This window comes from Bufo gargarizans, chromosome 11 (assembly GCF_014858855.1).
Source record: "Bufo gargarizans isolate SCDJY-AF-19 chromosome 11, ASM1485885v1, whole genome shotgun sequence".
NCBI classification, from domain to species: Eukaryota; Metazoa; Chordata; class Amphibia; order Anura; family Bufonidae; genus Bufo; species Bufo gargarizans.
The window spans coordinates 75286371-75308201 of NC_058090.1; the positions used below are offsets into that span (position 1 = coordinate 75286371).

At 49.2% G+C, this 21831-nt stretch overlaps 1 protein-coding gene across 1 annotated transcript; it reads right to left on the bottom strand.

Moving 5' to 3' along the window:
* Positions 1 to 6217: 6217 nt before the first annotated feature.
* LOC122921667 (eukaryotic translation initiation factor 2 subunit 1) lies at positions 6218 to 21620 on the bottom strand. Its single transcript, XM_044271820.1, has 8 exons — positions 21477 to 21620; positions 14381 to 14622; positions 12148 to 12227; positions 11164 to 11315; positions 10661 to 10767; positions 10362 to 10459; positions 10116 to 10259; positions 6218 to 7752 (listed from the first exon to the last, which is right to left on the bottom strand). The coding sequence occupies exons 2-8, from the start codon at positions 14619 to 14621 to the stop codon at positions 7627 to 7629; spliced, it is 948 nt and encodes a 315-aa protein (XP_044127755.1). The 5' UTR covers position 14622; positions 21477 to 21620; the 3' UTR covers positions 6218 to 7626.
* Positions 21621 to 21831: the final 211 nt, after the last annotated feature.

Here is a 21831-nt window from a genome sequence, read left to right on the forward strand (position 1 = left end):
GGGCAGAGCTTAGGGGGGGTGACAGGGCAGAGCTTAGGGGGGTGACAGGGCAGAGCTTAGGGGGGGTGACAGGGCAGAGCTTAGGGGGGGTGACAGGGCAGAGCTTAGGGGGGTGACAGGGCAGAGCTTAGGGGGGTGACAGGGCAGAGCTTGGGGGGCGACAGGGCAGAGCTTAGGGGGGGTGACAGGGCAGAGCTTGGGGGGCGACAGGGCAGAGCTTAGAGGGGTGACAGGGCGGAGCTTAAAGGGGTGACAGAGCAGGGCTTAAAGGGGTGACAGGGCGGAGCTTAGAGGGGTGACAGGGCAGAGCTTAGGGGGGTGACAGGGGCAGAGCTTAGGGTGGTGACAGGGCAGAGCTTAGGGGGGTGACAGGGCAGAGCTTAGAGGGGGTGACAGGGCAGACTTAGGGGGGTGACAGGGCAGAGCTTAGGGGGGGTGACAGGGCAGAGCTTAGGGGGGTGACAGGGCAGAGCTTAGAGGGTGACAGGGCGGAGCTAAGAGGGGTGACAGGGCGGAGCTTAGAGGGTGACAGGGCGGAGCTTAGAGGGGTGACAGGGCGGAGCTTAGGGGGTTGACAGGGCAGAGCTTAGAGGGGTGACAGGGCGGAGCTTAGAGGGGTGACAGGGCAGAGCTTAGAGGGGTGACAGGGCGGAGCTTAGAGGGGTGACAGGGCAGAGCTTAGAGGGGTGACCAGGGCGGAGCTTAGAGGGGTGACAGGGCGGAGCTTAGAGGGGTGACAGGGCGGAGCTTAGAGGGGTGACAGGGCGGAGCTTAGAGGGGGTGACAGGGCGGGGTGACAGGGCGGAGCTTAGAGGGGTGACAGGGCAGAGCTTAGGGGGGTGACAGGGCAGAGCTTAGGGGGGTGACAGGGCAGAGCTTAGGGGGGTGACAGGGCAGAGCTTAGAGGGGTGACAGGGCAGAGCTTAGGGGGGTGACAGGGCAGAGCTTAGGGGGTGACAGGGCAGAGCTTAGGGGGGTGACAGGGCAGAGCTTAGAGGGGTGACAGGGCGGAGCTAAGAGGGGTGACAGGGCGGAGCTTAGAGGGGTGACAGGGCGGAGCTTAGAGGGGTGACAGGGCGGAGCTTAGGGGGTTGACAGGGCAGAGCTTAGAGGGGTGACAGGGCGGAGCTTAGAGGGGTGACAGGGCAGAGCTTAGAGGGGTGACAGGGCGGAGCTTAGAGGGGTGACAGGGCAGAGCTTAGAGGGGTGACAGGGCGGAGCTTAGAGGGGTGACAGGGCGGAGCTTAGAGGGGTGACAGGGCGGAGCTTAGAGGGGTGACAGGGCGGAGCTTAGAGGGGTGACAGGGCGGAGCTTAGAGGGTGTGACAGGGCGGGGTGACAGGGCGGAGCTTGAGGGGTGACAGGGCGGAGCTGAGAGGGGTGACAGGGCGGAGCTGAGAGGGGTGACAGGGCGGAGCTGAGAGGGGTGACAGGGAGGAGCTGAGAGGGGTGACAGGGCGGAGCTGAGAGGGGTGACAGGGCGGAGCTTAGAGGGGAGACAGGGCGGAGCTGAGAGGGGTGACAGGGCAGAGCTTAGAGGGGTGACAGGGCGGAGCTTAGAGGGTGACAGGGCGGAGCTTAGAGGGGTGACAGGGCGGAGCTTAGAGGGGTGACAGGGCGGAGCTTAGAGGGGTGATAGGGCGTGGCTTAGAGGGGTGACAGGGCTGAGCTTAGAGGGGTGATAGGGAGGGGCTTAGAGGGGTGACAGGGCGGAGCTTAGAGGGGTGACAGGGCAGAGCTTAGAGGGGTGACAGGGTGGAGCTTAGCGGGGTGATAGGGAGGGGCTTAGAGGGGTGACAGGGCAGAGCTTAGAGGGGTGACAGGGCGGAGCTTAGAGGGGTGACAGGGCGTAGCTTAGAGGGGTGACAGGGCGGAGCTTAGAGGGTGACAGGGCGGAGCTTAGAGGGGTGATAGGGCGTAGCTTAGAGGGGTGACAGGGCAAAGCTTAGAGGGGTGACAGGGCGGAGCTTAGGGGGGTGACAGGGCGGAGCTTAGAGGGGTGACAGGGCGGAGCTTAGGGGGTGACAGGGCGGAGCTTAGGGGTATATGACTGCACATAACTATGTAACTTGCCATCAGCACATAGGAAAGCTGGGTAAGGAGGTAAGTTCACAGTAGATCACACACAGTGACGCTGTATAGAAGTCTGCTACTTCAGATGTGGGTCCCTCGGCCGCCGACCCCTCACCTCAGCAGCTCTACGGCGCGACAGCTTCCCTTCAGCGACCAGTGCGCTCCATCATGGAACTCGTTTGCTGCCTCCGCTGTTGCTAGGTTACCGTGCGCCGCTATGGAGATCATGTGATCAGAGACAGTGGCCGGCGAGGCTCAAGATTCCGAAGCGCGTTTCCATCTAACAGGGCTCGTAAATGGCGTTTCCCGTGTGTAATATGCACCGCTCTGGGGCTGGACGTGATCTCATGGGATGGGATAGGCTTACAGAATGTATTCTATTACTCTAAGCCCCTGTTCTGGGGGTATCCTTATATCTGACATGGCTGCCCACCAAATAATTAAGGGTTCATCTAAAATATGTTTAATATAAAATAATAAATAATAAAAAACCATTGACAAACTAATAAATGCCTCCCAATATGCTCCGTCCCCTCTCATAGAGGTGATGTCTTCTAAATATTGTAATATTAGGGTCTATGTCACTTAAAGGGGTTGTCCAGGATTTAAAAAAAATTACTTTATAGAGAAATACAGAGACGTCTCGTGCACTGAAGGCAATGAATGTCATAACTGTTCCACAGGAGGGCTGGATCCGCTGGGTCGCTGGGCCTACAGGTGTTATCGACCTCACCCTTTAAGGGTCCATGTGCATTCCGTATTTTGCGGAACGGAACAGCTGGCCCCTAATAAGAACAGTCCTAGCCTTGTCCGTAATGCGGACAATAATAGAACATGTTCTATTTTTTTGCAGAAAGGAAATAAGGAATGTACACGGAGTACCTTCCGTTTTTTTTGCGGACCTATTGAAAAGAATGGTTCCGCATATGGTATGCAAAAAAAAACTTAACGGACACAAAGAAAATACGTTTGTGTGCATGAGCCCTAAGGCCTAGTTCACACTTCAGTTATTGTGCGCCAGAGCCAGTAGTGAAGCCTCCACAGAGATGAGGGATAATGGGCAGACCTGCCCCTGTTCTGTTTTTGACCCGCACCTGGTTTTGGCTAACAATAATAAGTGTGACCTTGGCCTAACCCCTGTACAGGGATCTGGTCTCCGCTGCAGGGGAACCACCAGGCTGCTACCTCCTGGAGTAGTCTCTGTTCAGTGACCGCTGAGACACCAAGGGGACAGACAAGGACGAAGTCAGTGGACAGGCCAAGGTCAGGGCAGGCAGTAGGTGGTCAGAATGTTAAACAGGACTTAAAAGCAATATTTTGGTCGGAGGAAGGATGACTATTAGGCCGGGCGAGATTTCTGCGCGGGTTCAACACGTGAAGTGAACGCATTGCACCCGCACTGAATCCGGACCTATTTATTTCTATGGGGCTGTGCACATGAGCGGTGTTTTTCACGCGTCACTTGTGCGTTGCGTGAAAAATCGCAGCATGCTCTATATTGTGCGTTTTTCACGCAACGCAGGCCCCATAGAAGTGAATGGGGCTGCGCGAAAATCGCAAGCAAGTGCGGAAGCGGTGCGATTTTCACGCACGGTTGCTAGGAGACGATCAGGATGGGGACCCGATCTTTATTATTTTCCCTTATAACATGGTTATAAATGGAAAATAATCGCATTCTGAATACAGAATGCATAGTACAATAGGGCTGGAGGGGTTAAAAAATAAAAAACAATTAATAAACTCACCTTAATCCACTTGAACGCTCAGCCCGGCTTCTCTTCTGTCTTTTTTGAAGAAAAGGACCTGTGGTGACGTCAACGAGCTCATCACATGGTCCATCACCATGTGATGAGCGCAGTGATGTCATCAAAGGTCCTTTAGCCAGGTCCTGAAGAAAGTAGAAAGAAGAGGAGATCCGCTAGGCGACCAAGTGGATGAGGCGAGTTAAATTTGTTTATTATTTTTAACCCCTCAATGGACATTTTACTATGGATTCTGTCTTACAAGTGCTATTATTTTCCCTTATAACCATGTTTCTATGGGAATAGCGGAGGCAGCCGAGCGCTGTACTTGCCAATAGAAATTAATGCAGCGGCTAAGCGCGTGAGCAAGCAGCTGCTCTATTCTTTTCAGAGGGGTACAGGGACCCCGTTCTCGTGATCAGTGGGGGTCCCAGAGGTAGACCCGACCCACCACCAATCTGATAGTTAGCCCCCATCCTGTAGATAAGAGATAATTTTAACCAACCAAAATACCCTTTTAGTTTAGGCATACAGTGCACTAAAAACTTATTTAGTTATAAAAATAACTTTATAAGTTTAGACGTCTGTTCATTCACAACTGCCAATCAGAGGAGACAGCAGCCGTCTGAACCAATGAAGAGGCAGGGGGCGTGTCTCAGACTACCCCTGAGCCCTTGCAGGCACTGGGGGCGTGTCTCAGCCTACCCCTGACCCCTTGCAGGCACTGGGGGCGTGTCTCAGCCTACCCCTGACCCCTTGCAGGCACTGGGGGCGTGTCTCAGCCTACCCCTGACCCCTTGCAGGCACTGGGGGCGTGTCTCAGCCTACCCCTGACCCCTTGCAGGCACTGGGGGCGTGTCTCAGCCTACCCCTGACCCCTTGCAGGCACTGGGGGCGTGTCTCAGCCTACCCCTGACCCCTTCCAGGCACTGGGGGCGTGTCTCAGCCTACCCCTGACCCCTTGCAGGCACTGGGGGCGTGTCTCAGCCTACCCCTGACCCCTTGCAGGCACTGGGGGCGTGTCTCGGACTACCCCTGACCCCTTGCAGGGACTGGGGACGTGTCTCGGACTACCTCTGACCCCTTGCAGGCACTGGGGGGGGGCGTGTCTGACTACCCCTGACCCCTTGCAGGCACTGGGGGCGTGTCTGACTACCTCTGACCCCTTGCAGGCACTGGGGGGCGTGTCTGAGACTACCTCTGACCCCTTGCAGGCACTGGGGGGGCATGTCTCAGCCTACCCCTGACCCCTTGCAGGCACTGGGGGCGTCTCAGCCTACCCCTGACCCCTTGCAGGCACTGGGGGCGTGTCTCAGCCTACCCCTGACCCCTTGCAGGCACTGGGGGAGTGTCTCAGCCTACCCCTGACCCCTTGCAGGCACTGGGGGCGTGTCTCAGCCTACCCCTGACCCCTTGCAGGCACTGGGGGCGTGTCTCAGCCTACCCCCGACCCCTTGCAGGCACTGGGGGCGTGTCTCTGCCTACCCCTGACCCCTTGCAGGCACTGGGGGCGTGTCTATGCCTACCCCTGACCCCTTGCAGGCACTGGGGGCGTGTCTATGCCTACCCCTGACCCCTTGCAGGCACTGGGGGCGTGTCTCAGCCTACCTCTGACCCCTTGCAGGCACTGAAGCTACACTGTAGTCACAGATCACTGCTCAGGCCTAATGGAGCAATATCAGAGAAAATAAATGACCGGGGACGATCCCCGGTAGGTACGGACTGGCATATAAGTTTTGAGTTCTTTACTGAACAGCCCCTTCAAGGCAGTGACCTGACCGGTGGCTATCTGATATATCCCCCTTACGTTCCCTTTAACCAATCTCACCCGTGTGCACTAAAAAGACCAGGGAGACGACGGAAGTAAATATCAGACTTTATTTGTGTCACCAATGTAAGTGAATGAACTGACAGTCGTTCGGCATGGTAATAAAAATAAACTGGGTTTTCCATTGGGATATTGTGCGATGGTTCCTTCACGGACCCAACACCAGCAGTTACTCGGGTAACGAGAGAGAAGTAGTCACAAGTGTCGCGGCGACTCGCTTCTGTTCACACAAGGCATTTCCTGGATACAAACAGCTGATATTGGGTTTCTTGCTCAATGTCTCCCCCTGCTGGTCGTCTTCTATATTTTACTATTCTATGCAGTGTGCCATCAGATCATTGTGATCTCTAAAGGCCACACATCCAAGGCTACTTTCACACTAGCGTTTTAGTTTTCCGGTATTGAGATCCGTCATAGGGGCTCAATACCGGAAAAAACGCTTCCGTTTTCTCCCCATTTATTGTCAATGGGAACAAAACTGAACTGAACGCTCCAAAATGCATTCCGTTCTCAGACCGGAGAGCAAACCGCAGCATGTTGTAGTTTTCTTTCCGTCCTGGGATGCGGAGCAAGACGGATCCGGCGTGACCCCCAATGCAAGTCAATGGGGACGGATCCTTTTTCTCGGACACAATAGAAAACGGATCCGTCCCCTATTGACTTTCCATGGAGTTCATGACGGATCCGTCTTTCCTATATTTCAGATAATACACCCGGATCCGTTCATATCGGATGCAGACGGTTGTATTATCAGTAACGGAAGCGTTTTTTGCTGATCCCTGGTGGAGCCAGTAAGATCGCTGGTGTGAAAGTAGCCTAAAGGTATCATAGGCCGTCCACAGGTGTCCTGGAGAAGAAGAACTGTCCACATGGCATAATGAAAGGATTGTCCCATCACAGGAACTTATCTCCTCAGGTGCTAAGCTCAGCAGTCGGACCCCCGCCGACACATACGCTCCATCCAACTCTATGGGACTTCCGGAGGCAGCAGAGTACAAGAGCTCAGCTACGTCTGGAAGCCCCACAGCGTGCATGCATGTCAGAGGAGCACGGATGACCAATCTCAGGATCATTGTGGACCGCTGCCAATCACTTATCTCCTATCCAATGCTTTAAAGGGGTTGCTCACCCTTGGGGACCTTTTCGGCAGAGCCCTCAGGATGTCCGGACCCGCAGTGGGAATCATTTACATCTCTCCCCCTTAGGAGCCATATGTCTCGGGTCTACCCACATCAACATCCAGTTTGGCTGCTGCAGCGATGACACGTCACCACTGCAGCCAGTCACTGGAAGCAGAAGGCTCCATACGCTGTGTGGTTTACTGCACCGGCGTACTGAAACTCACCTCCCATTCATGTAACGGGCGGTGAGCTGCTGCACCCTGGCACGGTCACGGCAGTGTACAAAGCCATCTGCCTCCAGCTCCGTACACTGACTGGTTGGGTAGATGGTTTACAGATTGATATTGATGACCTAGCCTTAGCGAAGGTCAGCAATATCTGTAGCCCGGAGAACCCCTTTAAACAGGTTTTCCCACATGTCAAAAGAAAGGAACTGCACATGCAAGACCTCTCCAGTGGTCCCGGACACCAAGCCCCAACCAACTTCAGCTCTGACATGTGAAAACCCCAGGGCTTAACTGTGACCAACTGTATGCAAGAAACCCAAGATCAGATCTTACTAGTGACAACAATGGTGGCTTCTTGCCATTAACCCAAAGGAGAGGTGTCCTACATGAGTTTGGATTGAGAGCATATAAAACCATGCCCTGATGCCTCGGAGAAGCTCTGAGAGGCCATCACAAGTCCTGTAGAGGCAGATAGAAGGGACGCTGTGGTGGAACTACAGGTTTCATAGTCTTCGGTGTAGACTGGAATGAAGAGTTAGATCAGGGGCGACTGCATAAAATGTTAGATTTGGGGAAATATACGGATACGTTGCGGCCAGATTGTGGAGCTGGTGTTTGGAATTGTATCTGTTTTTTTAATCTTCTGCTTTTGCTTCCATTTCATCTGCGTCGTCGTCTCCGTCCACCTCTGCGTTCTCCTTCTCCAGTCGCTCCAGTTGTCTGGCCAGTTCTGTTTCGTCTGTCTCTGTGACCACCTTGGGCTAAACAGAAAAGGAGACGGTTAACAGACCTCATTTATCAGTGGGCAAACACAGACCCAACCCATGAACAGAGGCTTAAAGGGGTTGTCCAGGAACAGAACAACATGGTCGCTGCAACGCCACACCCCTACATAAGTTTCCTTTAATGGAGCCGAGCTGCAATGCCACACACAACCTATGGACAGACGTAGCATTGGCAGCCATATTTATCTCATCCTGGACCATAAATGTCCCACCTCTGGGACCTGCTCCTGGAACTAGGCCTTGCTGTGGATGGAGTGCAAGGTGCACATTGGGCAGTCTAGATGGTTCTTATCTACTGACACATTCTAACCTAACCTACACATGACCAGCTTTCTCCATTCACCGCTATGAGACATCCGAAATTAGTGAGCACTCGCTTGGCTATTTTCGGAAGCCCCAGTGCATTGAATAGACAGGTGACCATGGACTTGCAGCCTGTTCTGCCCCAGCACAGGGAGATTCATTTCAGATGACGTCTATTTCATTCTGCTGTAGTTATTAGTTCGGTAATAGCGCCATCTAGCGGTCTTAACGATGTACTACACTTTGTTTGTCTGTTAGTAAAGATTATTGTATAGTTGGGAGGTGCAAAGCATTGTGTGAGTGTAGTACATTCTGGGAAAGAGAAGCCCGGTCTCAGTCATCAAGGACACACCAGCTGAGATCTTCTTAAACTCGGCCATCCTTTTGCAAGCATATCTGGCGAGACTTCTACCTTTGTTTCAGGTTTCTGTTATGTAGAGCAGTCCAGCTAGTTCTAATCGGTACTCAGGAGGTTGTCTTAACTGTTAGATGCTAGACATGAAATCCATGTATAGGCAGCCATTTTGGACATGTGCCCAGTGTTCATGTAATGTTATAATACATGCTGTTCAATGCTTTATACTTATACATGTTATTTGTATTCTTACAGTTTTACCACACAATGGATTGATCACATCAAATTACTCGCCAATAAACGAGTTAGACCACAGAGAACAGTCCTCTTATTTGGAAGACGGGAATGGTTTATGCTGAATGTCAGACTGCACACTGTGTGAACGTGTAGGACAAGTCCCATTCTTGAGAGAGGAGCAGGACCTGCGCCCAGCGGACATTTATAGCCTATCCTATTGACATGCCATACATGACACACAGATGGGACATCCCCTTTAATTGCTTTAATGTAACACTATAAGGTCATGCTCATACATCTCAGATGGTTGTGTCCACGTCATGAACGTGTCAGCACACCTCAACGATATGTAATCCCAGCAGCAACCCCATGTGCCTTACATTAAGGGGACGAGCCCTCGTAGCACCCTCTGCAGGCCAATCCATTAAGAGTTTCCATGGCATGGAGCAAAAGCCACTCCTTTATTCCAGTGCATGTGAATGGGGTACATACTAGGCCATCCATGGAGGGCAAGGTCGTGTAGGGACAGACGCTGATTTCTTTAGTCACTTGAAGTCATTATTGAGGACTAAGTAATAAGGAGAAACCTATCACTCAGCATCTGGAGGGTGAGGGGCGCCTGCATATCATTGGATTCCTGGCCGGCCGCACTATTTAACATGTAAGTACTCTATAACGCCTTCATATTAACCTCATATATGACACACAACCGAAATCAGCATGTCAGTCTCTACACTATGCTGCCCGTAGATCGGAGACCTGAAAGGCTCCAGTTTGGTGTGGATCTACCACAATTCATAGTCCAATACACATGGAGGAGGTCTCAAAAACCCAATCTAAAAAATCGTGAAAAACTCAGGGCATGGTCAGGATTCTCTACTCCTCCATAGGAGTCACCCTTTGTAACTGAATTTGCAAGCAACACGTGGATTTAGAGGTGGGCCTGCGGCTGCACGTCACTGGAGTCATATTGATGACTTCTCCTCAGGGTAGGTCATCTCACCATCTGACTGGTGGGGGTCTGACCCGTTGGAAGGGGTTGCAGCCACTTCCGCAGCCTGCGAGGTCATGTCCATCAATCACGTGGTCTTTCTGTAGCTCAGTTCTATGCAAGTGAATGGGGATGAGCTCCGCCACCATACAACGTATGACGGTGTGCTATGGGAAGACAGATGCTGGGAGTCGGCCTTCAAGGATCAGGTATTGATGACCTCTCTCTCGAGTATCACATCCTAAAGTCTGTGCAGTTTTCTTATGAAATTCATCAGTTTTTTAACAGACACTAAAAACTGATACAAAATGCAAAACGGCCGTTAAAAAAAAAATGGTAGATGGAAAATGAACACAAACATGAATGCAAAAAAGCCAGGAAAAACTGACAGCGTATTCGTTTTTTATGTTTTTTTTTTTCCCCCTGTGTTGTTAGCGGATGATAAAGCCTCACCTCCATTTGGACATTAAAAACGCCTCTTTTCTCCTCAATCCTCTCTTTGATGACGGACATTGCTTGATTCAGCACGGACAGGCCTTCCGTCCTCTCCAGGGTGGTGGTGGTCATCACATACCGAGGCGGCGCAATCAGATTTATCTGCACAGATCACATATCATTAGGGTGGATTCGGATGGGGAGAGCGCTGCAATGTACTCCATGACAGTAACACATTTTACATCGTTACATGCCCTGCTTTACCTTGATTGGCATATTTTCCGTTGAGCAGCCAAGTCCTGCCCTCAGGGCATCTTTGACGGCATCGATGCCTTCATATCCGTAGCACGCAACTTCAATATCTTACGAGGAAAAGAAAAAAAACGGAGACCATAAGCCTGGTAAGCAGTACATTCATACATCAGAACAGACTCATCGACCACGTTCACTGACATGAATGAGAGTTATGGACACCAGCTACAGTTCACGTCAAGTCGTGGTTTAAAAGGGGGTTTCCACCGAGGACCACCCTCCTCCAGCAACCATAGGCGGAGGCGCTTTACCTGCTCTGATCTTTACAGCTTGTGGAGTGAGACGCCTGTTAATATTGTCAATGAGAACTCGCATCTCCTCTTCTGTTAAATCCAATCCATCCAGAACTGAAGGGTCCCTGAAGGAATAAAAAATGTTTTAATAAAAACCTCGTTTAGGGAGGTCGGTATACACTTACTACTCTGCTTATGTATTCACCCCCTTTAACAGATGAGCGCTGCCTTACAGCATTTAGAATTGTATTACATCTACCTTCAGATGCCCTCTGCTGGACGGGTGTGAAAGCACACCCTGATAATCTGTATTACTTCTTTTCTATCCCCGTACAGTCCTAGAATCCACAGTCAGAATAGGAAAAGGGACGGATAATCGGTGTATAACGACTTAAAGCGGTTGTCCAACTCTTTACAAGTGATGGCCACCACTATCTGATCGGCGGGGGTCCAGTGCCAGAACAAATAGGTTGGACAACTCCAATGAAAAAAAAAAAAAAAAAAGACGAGAAGCTACTTACGAAACGGCTTGCTTGAAGGCATCATAGGCTCCGTAGCCCGGCCTCTTGTATCGTTCATCAAATACCCAGGCGGTCCGCTGAAACAGGCTCTCCAGCTGGTCATCCTTCCTGTACTCCAGCACCTCCGCTACGTGACGCAAAATGCTGTAAACCTGGAATTACAGGAGCGCGGCGGAAAACACAAAATCAGAAAATATTTCTGCTGCCGACATGAAGTCACTAGATGTCCGCTCTAGCACCTCGCTGATCGCTGCAACAAATTGATAGTCCCCATACCTGCATCGGGACATAAGATGACAACTGTCACTGATGGCAGCTTACGGAAAGCTTAAAGGGCTTGTCCAAGTTATTAAACAGGCAGCCATGGCGGCCTATATTTACCAATTCCTGCCGTCTTCCAGCACTGTAATAAGCGGTGAAGTGCCCGTATGCTCCAGACCCTGCTGCAGCCAATCACTGGCCTCAGTAGCACAGGGCTGTTAAGTGTGAATGCAGCTCTGGAGTATAACGCAGACTGTAACTTGTGATCACTACAAAAATCAATAATGCCACGTGTATACAAAGTCAGTCAATGTACAAAGTGGGAATTCCGGACATGAACATAAGGTGGACGCATGCGCCGCTGTATAGCCACACAGTGGCATGCGTTGCCCGTGGGCTACCAGGTTAATAAAAGTAAACTGTACGTCATACCAGCATATACCTACACTCTTTTGGCCTCCACTGGGTGAACGGGGGCCCTAAGGATACGTTTTAAGTATACACTGGGTGCTTTCTACATACATAGGTCAAATGTATAGAAAGCAGCCGACTATGTGTTATTATAGATCAAATGGCGCTGAATCGTGATTCACGTACCGCAGGGTTATACCCTGTTCATGTGTAATACTACTACACGCCCCCGGCCGCCATGCTTACCGCCGGACCCCCAGCAATCAATTCATCGTCCCACTAACTATCCCGCCAGCACAGGATCTTACTCACAGTTTTGGACTTGGTGAACTTATCTTCACATTTCAGCGCTTCTTCCGGCGAAACTCTTCTTTTAGACAGATCTATGTATCCTGGAGGAGGAGGCAAAATCAAAGAGAAAATTAACAGCCGCGAGAGTTGCCCGACAGACCCGGGGGTCTACCGACGTGTGTCTAGAGAGGGGACGGGCTGAGGCGAGTCTTAACGGGAATCTGTCCCTATTAAACTGTTTGTGTAGTCACATAGCGGTGGTAAAACGCTGGTTTTCTCTAGTTCATCCGACGCGTCGTTCCTATGCAAATGGCAACAATCGCCATTGATCCAGTTGAAGCCGAGCCGTTCCCTCACTGCTTAGAGACCGCCTGGCCCTGTCAAAGCAGTGAGGAAGGGGCAGAGCCAAGAAAGACGCGGGGCTTTGGTGCAACAAGAGCAATGGTGACGCCCACATTGCACCAAGAGTCCTAATTACATATTTGGAAAAAGTATCATAACTCAGGAATGGAGGCTCCGATCAACTAAAGAAAAACAGCAATTTAATCAGGCGAAGCACAGCTATATGTCTATGCAGACGGCTGGTACCTGGTGATAGATTCCCTTCAAAATGTCCCAAATATTGGTGAAAACAGAGCCAGATTTATCACACTGCCGGCAACACTGGTGATTTTGCTTTTTCTGCGGCAAAAGGAGATGGCCATGCACAATAAAACGCGGCAGCTGGAATTGGCGAATGTGGATCCTGTGAGGTGGGACCTGCACTATATTTGTAAGAGAATGATACTCCCTTAACCCCCCCTTAAGGACCAGGCCATTTTTTTATTTTGCATTTTTGTTTTTTACTCCCCGCCTCCCCATGGTCCTAACTTTTTTATTTTTCCATTCACATAGCCTTATGAGGGCTTATTTTTTGCGGGACAATTTGTACTTTCTAATGGCGCTATTTGCAGTTGCATACCATGTAGTGAGAAGCGGAAAAAAAAAAAATTCCAAATGGGGTAGAATTGGGGGGGAAAAAACGCAATTCTGATAAAGGTTTTTTTTTTTTTTTATTACACTGTACACTATGCGCTAAAATAGACCTGTTAACTTCATTCTCCAGGTCAGTACGGTTCCAACGATACCAAACTTAAATAATTTTTCTTGCGTTTTAATACTGAAAATAAATTAAATCCTTTGAGGGAAAAATAAAAAAATGTATAAACCATATTCTGACCCCTATAACTTTATTATAGTTATGTGTACGGGGCTGTGTGGGGGCTCATTTTTTGCGGGACAATCTGTTCTTTTCAGTGATACCAACTTGAAGTGTGTACGACTTTTTGATCACTTTTTATAAAAAAAAATATTGGGTAGTTGAAGTGACAAAAAAATTGGCAAATTGGCAGTTTTTATTTTTGGCGATGCCCATGATGTTTATTTTTTTATTGCTTAAGTATTTTTATTTTAAGGAAAGGGGGGTGATTTTAAACTTATGTTTTTTCATTTTTTTATATTTGTAAAAACTTTCTTTTTACTTTTTGGGTGACAATAACTGGCAATCATTGGATTGCCCATTGTGTTCACCGATGGGTAAACAGCCATCATTGTAGACTTCATTTGGAATACAACAATACAATGCTGCCACCTAGTGGCCTGAATTGGTATATTCCTAAAATAGGCGAAGTAACACGTTCCCCGATCTCAGCCGGGGAACGCCGTTACCAGACCGGAAGCGCGCTACTTCCGCTTCCAGACTGATCAGATGCCATGGTCACATTTGACCACAGCATCTGAAGGGTAAAATGTGCCGTGGGTCTCTGCTATTTAAAATCGCAGAAACCCCGCAGCTATGGCGCTCGTGCCATGTTTAAAGACATGTACGTAAATCGGTCCTTAAGGGGTTAAAGGGGATGTCCCCCAGAAAATATTCTACAGTTTTTAAACCAGCACCTGGATCTGAATACTTTTATATTTGCATGTAATTAAAAATTTAGCATAGCCTCTGAGCTATCCAATAAAATGTATCTGTATAGCGCCACCTATTTGTTTTTTTTTCTCATTTCTTTGACCTGTTCACTGAGATGGCCGCACATGCTCAGTTCCATCCTTCAACTGCCTCCTGAGCTGTGATAGGTGGAGTATGGACACGCCCCCTTAGCTGCAGCAGAAAAGACACGCCCCCGAGCTTTTAGCTTGATATAAATCTAGCAGAGCAATGAATGTGGAGATCTCACATACATAAAAAATATAATAAAAAATAATCACATACCTTTATCTTTATCGACTCTTATGACCACCACGCACTCGTTTCTGCCAATGCGGATGAGCTTGTTGATGGATCGGATACGCCTTCGGGAGAGCTCGCTGAGGAGGATCATGCCCTCAATGTTGTTATACTCCAAGAGGCTGACGTAGGCGCCCATCTCCGCAATGGAGCGGACGTTGACCATGACCACATCGTCTACTTCTGGAAACTTGTGCTGGTAAAACCGACAACTCAACGCAGGCATCCTGAAAGGCAGGGACCGTCATCATTAGTCACCGTCACCCACTATACAGTACAGCACCATAATATAAAACCCACAGACGTATTGTATTCCCCTGCAAAGGATTTGGTCAGGATTTAGGCACAGAATCTGCAATGTGTGAACGCGGTCAAAAGCTGGCTGGCATCCAGGGTTCTCGCCAATCCCGCCAATAGTGGGGGAGGCTCCCGAGTCACGGATGATACCTCTGCAAAGGTATGCAAGTCCTCTTTTACAGGACCACAGGATAGGCTATCAATATGAGATGGTCAGCCTCCATCACCCCCGCCGATCAGCTGGATATCCAGAGGTGGACAGTGCCAGAACACCACAGCGCCGTACATTGTGTAGTGGTCACCCTCGGGTACTGCAGCTCTGTACACTATTTAGACAACCTGTGGCTGCAACTAACTGCTGGTCAGACCCCCACTGATCGCATCAGGGCATACTATGGCCCTGAAAAAAACCTTTTAAGCTGATTTTCAAACCCCCTACCAAAGGTCCAGGAAGCTGAGATAGGGGAAGCTGTTTGTTGAGTCATCCCTGATTTTCACAGATTTCCTTCCCTGCCTTACAAACTACAGGACACTGGGGAAACAGAGCTCCTACAGGAATGGCCACCGGGCTCCCCCCCTTGTCTGAACAAGGCTCAATTCACTTCTATGAGAGTTCTGAGATGTCCAGAGAAAAGTATGCATGCTGGGAGTTGTAGTTACACAATAGCTGGAGTGCCGGAGGCTGCCTACCCCTGCCCTAGACATTACACTGGGGGTGGATGGTGGACTACCATACATGATTATCAAGCCTCAGCCGTCAGCGCACGCTGGGAGTTGTAGTTTCCTAACAGCTGGTGGGAGACTACTGCTCCATGGTGAACTGCCTGTGGGTATAGTAGACTGACCTGCAGAAAGTACAGGCCCCTGAAGTACTATATGTGCAATGTTCGGACATCAGGTAGAGGGAAGGAGATGATGTTGTGATGTGTAGTAGTCCCAGCGTCTTGGTGTCTACGCACACCACCACTGCTTGTCCATTCTCGTATTGTGCCCTCTTCTAAACAAGCAGTGTATATAGACACATATTCGGGTCCCATATCTCTGATACATTACTATGCAGAACATATCCCTGTCCTGGTATTGGATGGAGGCATACATGGTCACCCATTCATTCCAACCTGTGACGTAAGAGATCATTCCCCCAGCAAACAATGGTGTGGCCGTCCTCTACTTCAGTCTCACACAGGCCGCCTTTTATCCAATGTGGACGGGAAGCCTAAAAACTTCAACCCAAGAGAGGATCTGCCCCCCTCTCATACCCCATTATTGCTAATGTTCATCTCTGTGAGGGAGACCTAACAGGCTTCATAAATGGAACTAAAGGTGGCCAGCGCCTCTAGACAGGCATCTGCTGACAACTGTTCCACCCAACTTTCCCATACACTCTTGGCTTGACCGAGTGTTCATGTGTTCCCGAGAAGCCCCTACTAGACGCCTCTAGCGGTGCTTTATCTGCCCGAGGGACAGTTGGGTGTTTCAAGATCCAACAATCCTCCTTCTCCATGAAGGCAGACAGAAGGTTGGCTCCCACACACAAGACGAAAGGTGGGTCTGGTCAACTCACATCTATCCAAATATTAGATCGGTGGGGGTCTCAGCAGAAGACAAGAGTGGGGACCCTGTACCACCCCGGTGGAGTGGACATCTGCGCAGCCTCTCCATTTATTTCTACAGGAGCACCGGAGATATCAGAGAGCTCTACATGCCCGTCTCTAGAAAGGCAGTGCATACACATGCTCGACCCACAAACCCGATCCATTTGGGGAGGGGGGGGGGGGTTCTGAAGGGTATGGGGTGCCTGTTCTCACTGTGGGTTGTGCTCTGGGGGGTATGAAAATTTCTTAAAATCGCCTCGACGTGGCTAGTACCGCGCAAATCCCCAGCATCCCATGTGAATATGCGCTACACGGGATGTCTGACCAGAACATCTCATCACAGATCCACAGGGGAGGTGGTAAGGGTCTGATCGCTGGAGGGGTCCAGTGGTTTTATGAGAAGGATGGGGGTTCACGAGTCCCCCCCCCTCTACTGCTCTATTCACCGGGGACTGCAGAGTACAGTGCTCGGCTATCTCCAAATGACCACAACGATAAAACACTACCCTGTGGATGGGCGATGTTAAATACATAATATAAAGGAAAGACGGAACAGGCTCTGTAACATCCGGAATAGTAGAGAAGAAAGTGATTTATTCAAATGACACGATCACTATGGACCTATGCAATTAAAATGTACAAAATCATTATACGATTTAAAATCTAAAATGTAATACTGCAAAATATAACTATAAAAATAACTCAATAAAAACCAATAGATAAAGAAGAAAAATAGACTAAGCTGGCTGTGTTCTCGCACACGTCTCAGGAATGGTTGTTCATGCGGGATACCGCCGGATTGTGCTGGTAGAAGGACAATGGTGGTGGCATCCAATGCGGCAAAGTCCCTCAAAACCATATCACATTGAGCAGATATACAGGGTGGGCCATTTATATGGATACACCTTAATAAAATGGGAATGGTTGGTGATATTAACTTCCTGTTTGTGGCACATTAGTATATGTGAGAGGGGAAACTTTTCAAGATGGGTGGTGACCATGGCGGCCATTTTGAATCCAATTTTTGTTTTTTCAATAGGAAGAGGGTCATGTGACACATCAAACTTATTGGGAATTTCACAAGAAAAACAATGGTGTGCTTGGTTTTAACGTAACTTTATTCTTCCATTAGTTATTTACAGGCGTCCCACGTGATCGGATTAGAGGCCGGGTTTCAAAGGTTTTCCAGCGCGCTGGCGAGCAACCCAGGAGCTATAGAAACCTGAGGATCTCAAATTCTGCATTTAAGCCTTTTGGAATGAGGGTCTCGAATTAATAAATTCTTCTGGATTCAAGTCTAGACATTGCCGCTATATGGTCATCGTCGTCCCCTCCCCACTTCAGAGTCTCTCTACTTTTTCGATGGCTGTGACAATGAGTGATGTAGGATCTTGATTGTCTAAACATTACACAAATGTTCACAGAGTGTTGATCGAAGCCTTCCTTGATTTTATTAATATGTTCGGAGATCCTTTTTGCGACCGATATACTGGGCGTTTCAACATGTATATGACGTCTGTTGAATTGCACGTCAAATGATCCTTTATTTCTAAATTGAAGTAGTTTTTGGTAGTTCTTTTCGGAAATCTCGTTATTTTGCAATTATTGCAAGCGCCACATCGGAAGAATCCTTTTAAATGTAGCCAATCATTTGTCTCCTTTGTTTTCTATCACTGGTGTTCATTTCTTGTATAAAGCTATTGAGCCTCTTCAGATGGTTTCCAAATGAAAATGATATCATCAGTATTCCTTCGCCATGGCACCAGGCTCACCCCCAGTATGATCTCTTCCTCCCAATGTGCCATGAATAGGTTTGCATAACCGGGGGCGAACCTGGTGCCCATGGCAGTCCCTCTGATCTGTAAATAAAAATTAGAACTATAGTAAAAAAAAAAGTTGGGGTGAGCCTGGTGCCATGGCGAAGGAATACTGATGATATCATTTTCATTTGGAAACCATCTGAAGAGGCTCTCAATAGCTTTATACAAGAAACTAACACCAATGATCGGAACCTGCAATTTACTACCAATATCAGTAGGGAAACGGGCAATTTCCTGGACATAACAGTTACAAGACTTGTAACACTTACCAGAAGCCAACCACTAGAAATAGCCATGTACTCTTCTCGAGTTGCCACCTACCTAGGTGGCTAACAAATATACCGACTAGTCAATTTAGGCGGCTCAAAAGGAATTGTGCACACAATGATCAGTTCTAGATAGGGGCACAAAAAGTAAGCGATCAATTACAAAATAAACAATACTCGATTCATCACTTCAAAAAGTTAGATTACTGGAAAGGGCATCTTCCTATCTCGAACAAAATGCTAATACAGATGCCGACGAGACCCTACGGATTATTCTGCCTCAGTGGTGATTTCAGGAAAGTAGAAAAAAATAATAGGAAAATATTGGTACCGCTTACTGGAAGCCAAAATTATAGGTTCACAAGTGAGCAAGACCCCAAGAATTACATACACTAAAGCGCCAAATTCGGGCCTACAAATTGCACCTTCGTACAAAAGGAGACAAATGATTGGCTAAATTTAAAAAGGATTCTTCCGATGTGGCGCTTGCAATAATTGCAAAATAACGAAATTTCCGAAAAGAACTACCAATGTACGATCTACCAAAAACTCCTTCAATTTAGAAATAAAGGATCATTTGACGTGCAATTCAACAGACGTCATAGACATGTTGAAACGCCCATGTAATAGACAGTATATCGGTCGCAAAAAGGATCTCCGAACATACTAATAAAATCAAGGAAGGCTTCGATCAACTCTGTCTAAACATTACAAAGAATTTCACAATCAAGATCCTACACCACTCATTGTCACAGCCATCGGAAAAGTAAAGAGACCCTGGAAGGGAAGGGGGGACCATATAGCGGCAATGTCTAGACTCAAATCCAGAAGAATTCATGAATTCAAGACCCTTATTCCGAAGGCCTTAAATGAAGAATTGGAGATCTTCGGGTTTCTATAGCTCCTGGGTTGGTCACCCCCCCCCTTATGCGACAGTGTCTAGCTGTCAGCACCTCTACGTCTCCTCCAGGGTGGGCGCCCACCCCTAACCACCCGATCATCTCCTCTAATGGGCGCCCACCCCTAACCACCCGATCATCTCCTCTGATGAATCATTGCCAATCAGAAGGCCCACCAAGTGAAAGACTTATAAAAATGCAACGATGGCAAATGAAAACCACCAATGTGTTTTTTTGCCGACGATACCTATTGAACCCTTACTTAAGTAATAGGATATACATCAGAGTAGAATTACTGTTATATACATCTGGTATATAGGTACATGATGGGCCCGTCTTTATAATATTGTTGCACATTTGAACTGTGACGCGAACCCCTTTTGATAAACTGTGGACTCTTCATCAAGACCCCCTATGTTCACTACATGTGTAATTAAGGACCTTCGATAATCACAAATCCGGTCCGTCCCCCCTTTTCTACCCAGTCAGAACCACAGCCCCAGTGGGGATACATAAGGATATGACTATAGGGTTGAACACTGATGGCCACTGAAGAAGAAACTTCTTGTTTTGAAACGCGTTTGGCAGGCAATAGTGTTACCCTGAGGGAAATGTAACGCAACCATCGGATATGGAGTAAATACCAGCGCGCCGGAAGACCTTTGAAACCCGGCCTCTAATCCGATCACGTGGGACGCCAGGAAACCTGTACTGGGAGAGTCGAGTCTCCGGCTATACCGCGGTCTGCACCTGTTCGAGCGGGGAAATACATACCAGGAGGCGGTACATACTGCCGGCGAGGAGACGGTAACAACTATTTCCAATTGTTATCCCATCACCGCTGATTTGCCATTGGTTCGGCGGTGAATGAATAGGTCCTATAGACCCGTCACCGCTGATCCGCCAGTGAGGGACAGACAACGGCATCGCTTTTGAGACCAACCCCAGAGCACATCGACCAACTGACCTGGGCTCAGACAGTTCTATCACTGGAGCATCATCCATCAGAGGAGTCTATGCAGCTACAGCGTCACTGGGACACGTCTGGTAAAGGGATCCTTATGCAACTGTAGTTCTATCGACTGGTTTGAATACATGGAACTAGATCTGCTCAATGTGATATGGTTTTGAGGGACTTTGCCACATTGGATGCCACCACCGCTGTCCTTCTCCCGGCACAATCTGGCGGTATACCGTATGTACAACCATTCCTGAGAACACGGCCAGCTTACAGTCTGCGCTCACTTCTTTATCGGTTAGTTTTTATTGAGTTATTTTTATAGTTATATTTTGCAGTATTACATTTTAGATTTTAAATTGTATAGTGATTTTGTACATTTGAATTGCATAGGTCCATAGTGATCGTGTCATCTGAATAACTCAGTCTTCTCTACTATTCAAGAGCACCTTAGTCCACGACTCGATTGGGGTGGGTCGCTACACGGCTGCGCTGGGACGCTACACGGCTGCGCTGGGACGCTACACGGCTGCGCTGGGACGCTACACGGCTGCGCCGGGACGCTACACGGCTGCGCCGGGACGCTACACGGCTGCGCCGGGACGCTACATGGTTAGGCTGAGCCCACGTTGACTGTGTGATCTGACAACTGACGGAGATGCAGAACAGCAATCCTTATGATCACGCGAAACTGCGCCCACATTTCCCCCCGACACGCTGCACTATCCGGCACTTAGGGGGGGGGGGGGGGGACTGACTGCAATATTTACTAGTATCGCAGAAGCATGACATCACAGGTTACTCACGTGATGTCATCCGGTCCCACAGACTAACGCTACACGTAAGCGCGGCCCCCCAGTCTGACACCTCCTCTCGTTCCTATGGCCTCCATCGCTCTGTCCACAAATAGGCACTTGGGGCTCGTTGCCGTACCACCAAAGGAGTTCCTTCAGCTACGCGGGGGGAGGGGTGTCCCATTTTCTGGGTCATTTTAGCCCCCATTCACTTTGAGTATATGGGGGGGGGGGGGGGGATGAGGATAAAAAAGCCGCAAATAGACGCCTGTGTGAATTACGTCCGATGATACGTCTGCATATACAGTGCACAGCTGGAGGACACACCCCATAACTTATGTACAATTTATAGGGCAAGCAGGCCGGTGCCACCCTTGTAATACCAGCTTCAGGGAGGGTCAACTCCAAACCTGCAGCTACACAGGACGCCATGCCCTTGCCAGCCTACGTACTTGTCGTATCGGCCGTCTCCGTTGCTCCGCGATCAGATCGGTGACTGGGCCCCGGGTGCTTTCCTGTAGCACACGCCGCACTATTTCATCAGCATGCGTCCCGGCAAGACTTCCAAGCGCATGCGTCAACCACAAAGCGGAACCATCGAGACGGGGAAAGCGCCTAGAACGTACGTGCCGCGGCGCGTCAGTGTGACCGAGGCGGCCATCTTGCTTGTGGTAAACCGTTGCCCAAACGTTTGCGGCGTCAAAAAAAAGAGAATTTTTAACCCATTAGGACTGATAGTATCGACGCTGAGTTTGGGGGGGTGGCAAGAAAGCGGATAATGAGCATGAAGCAAGAGTTACGTTCTAA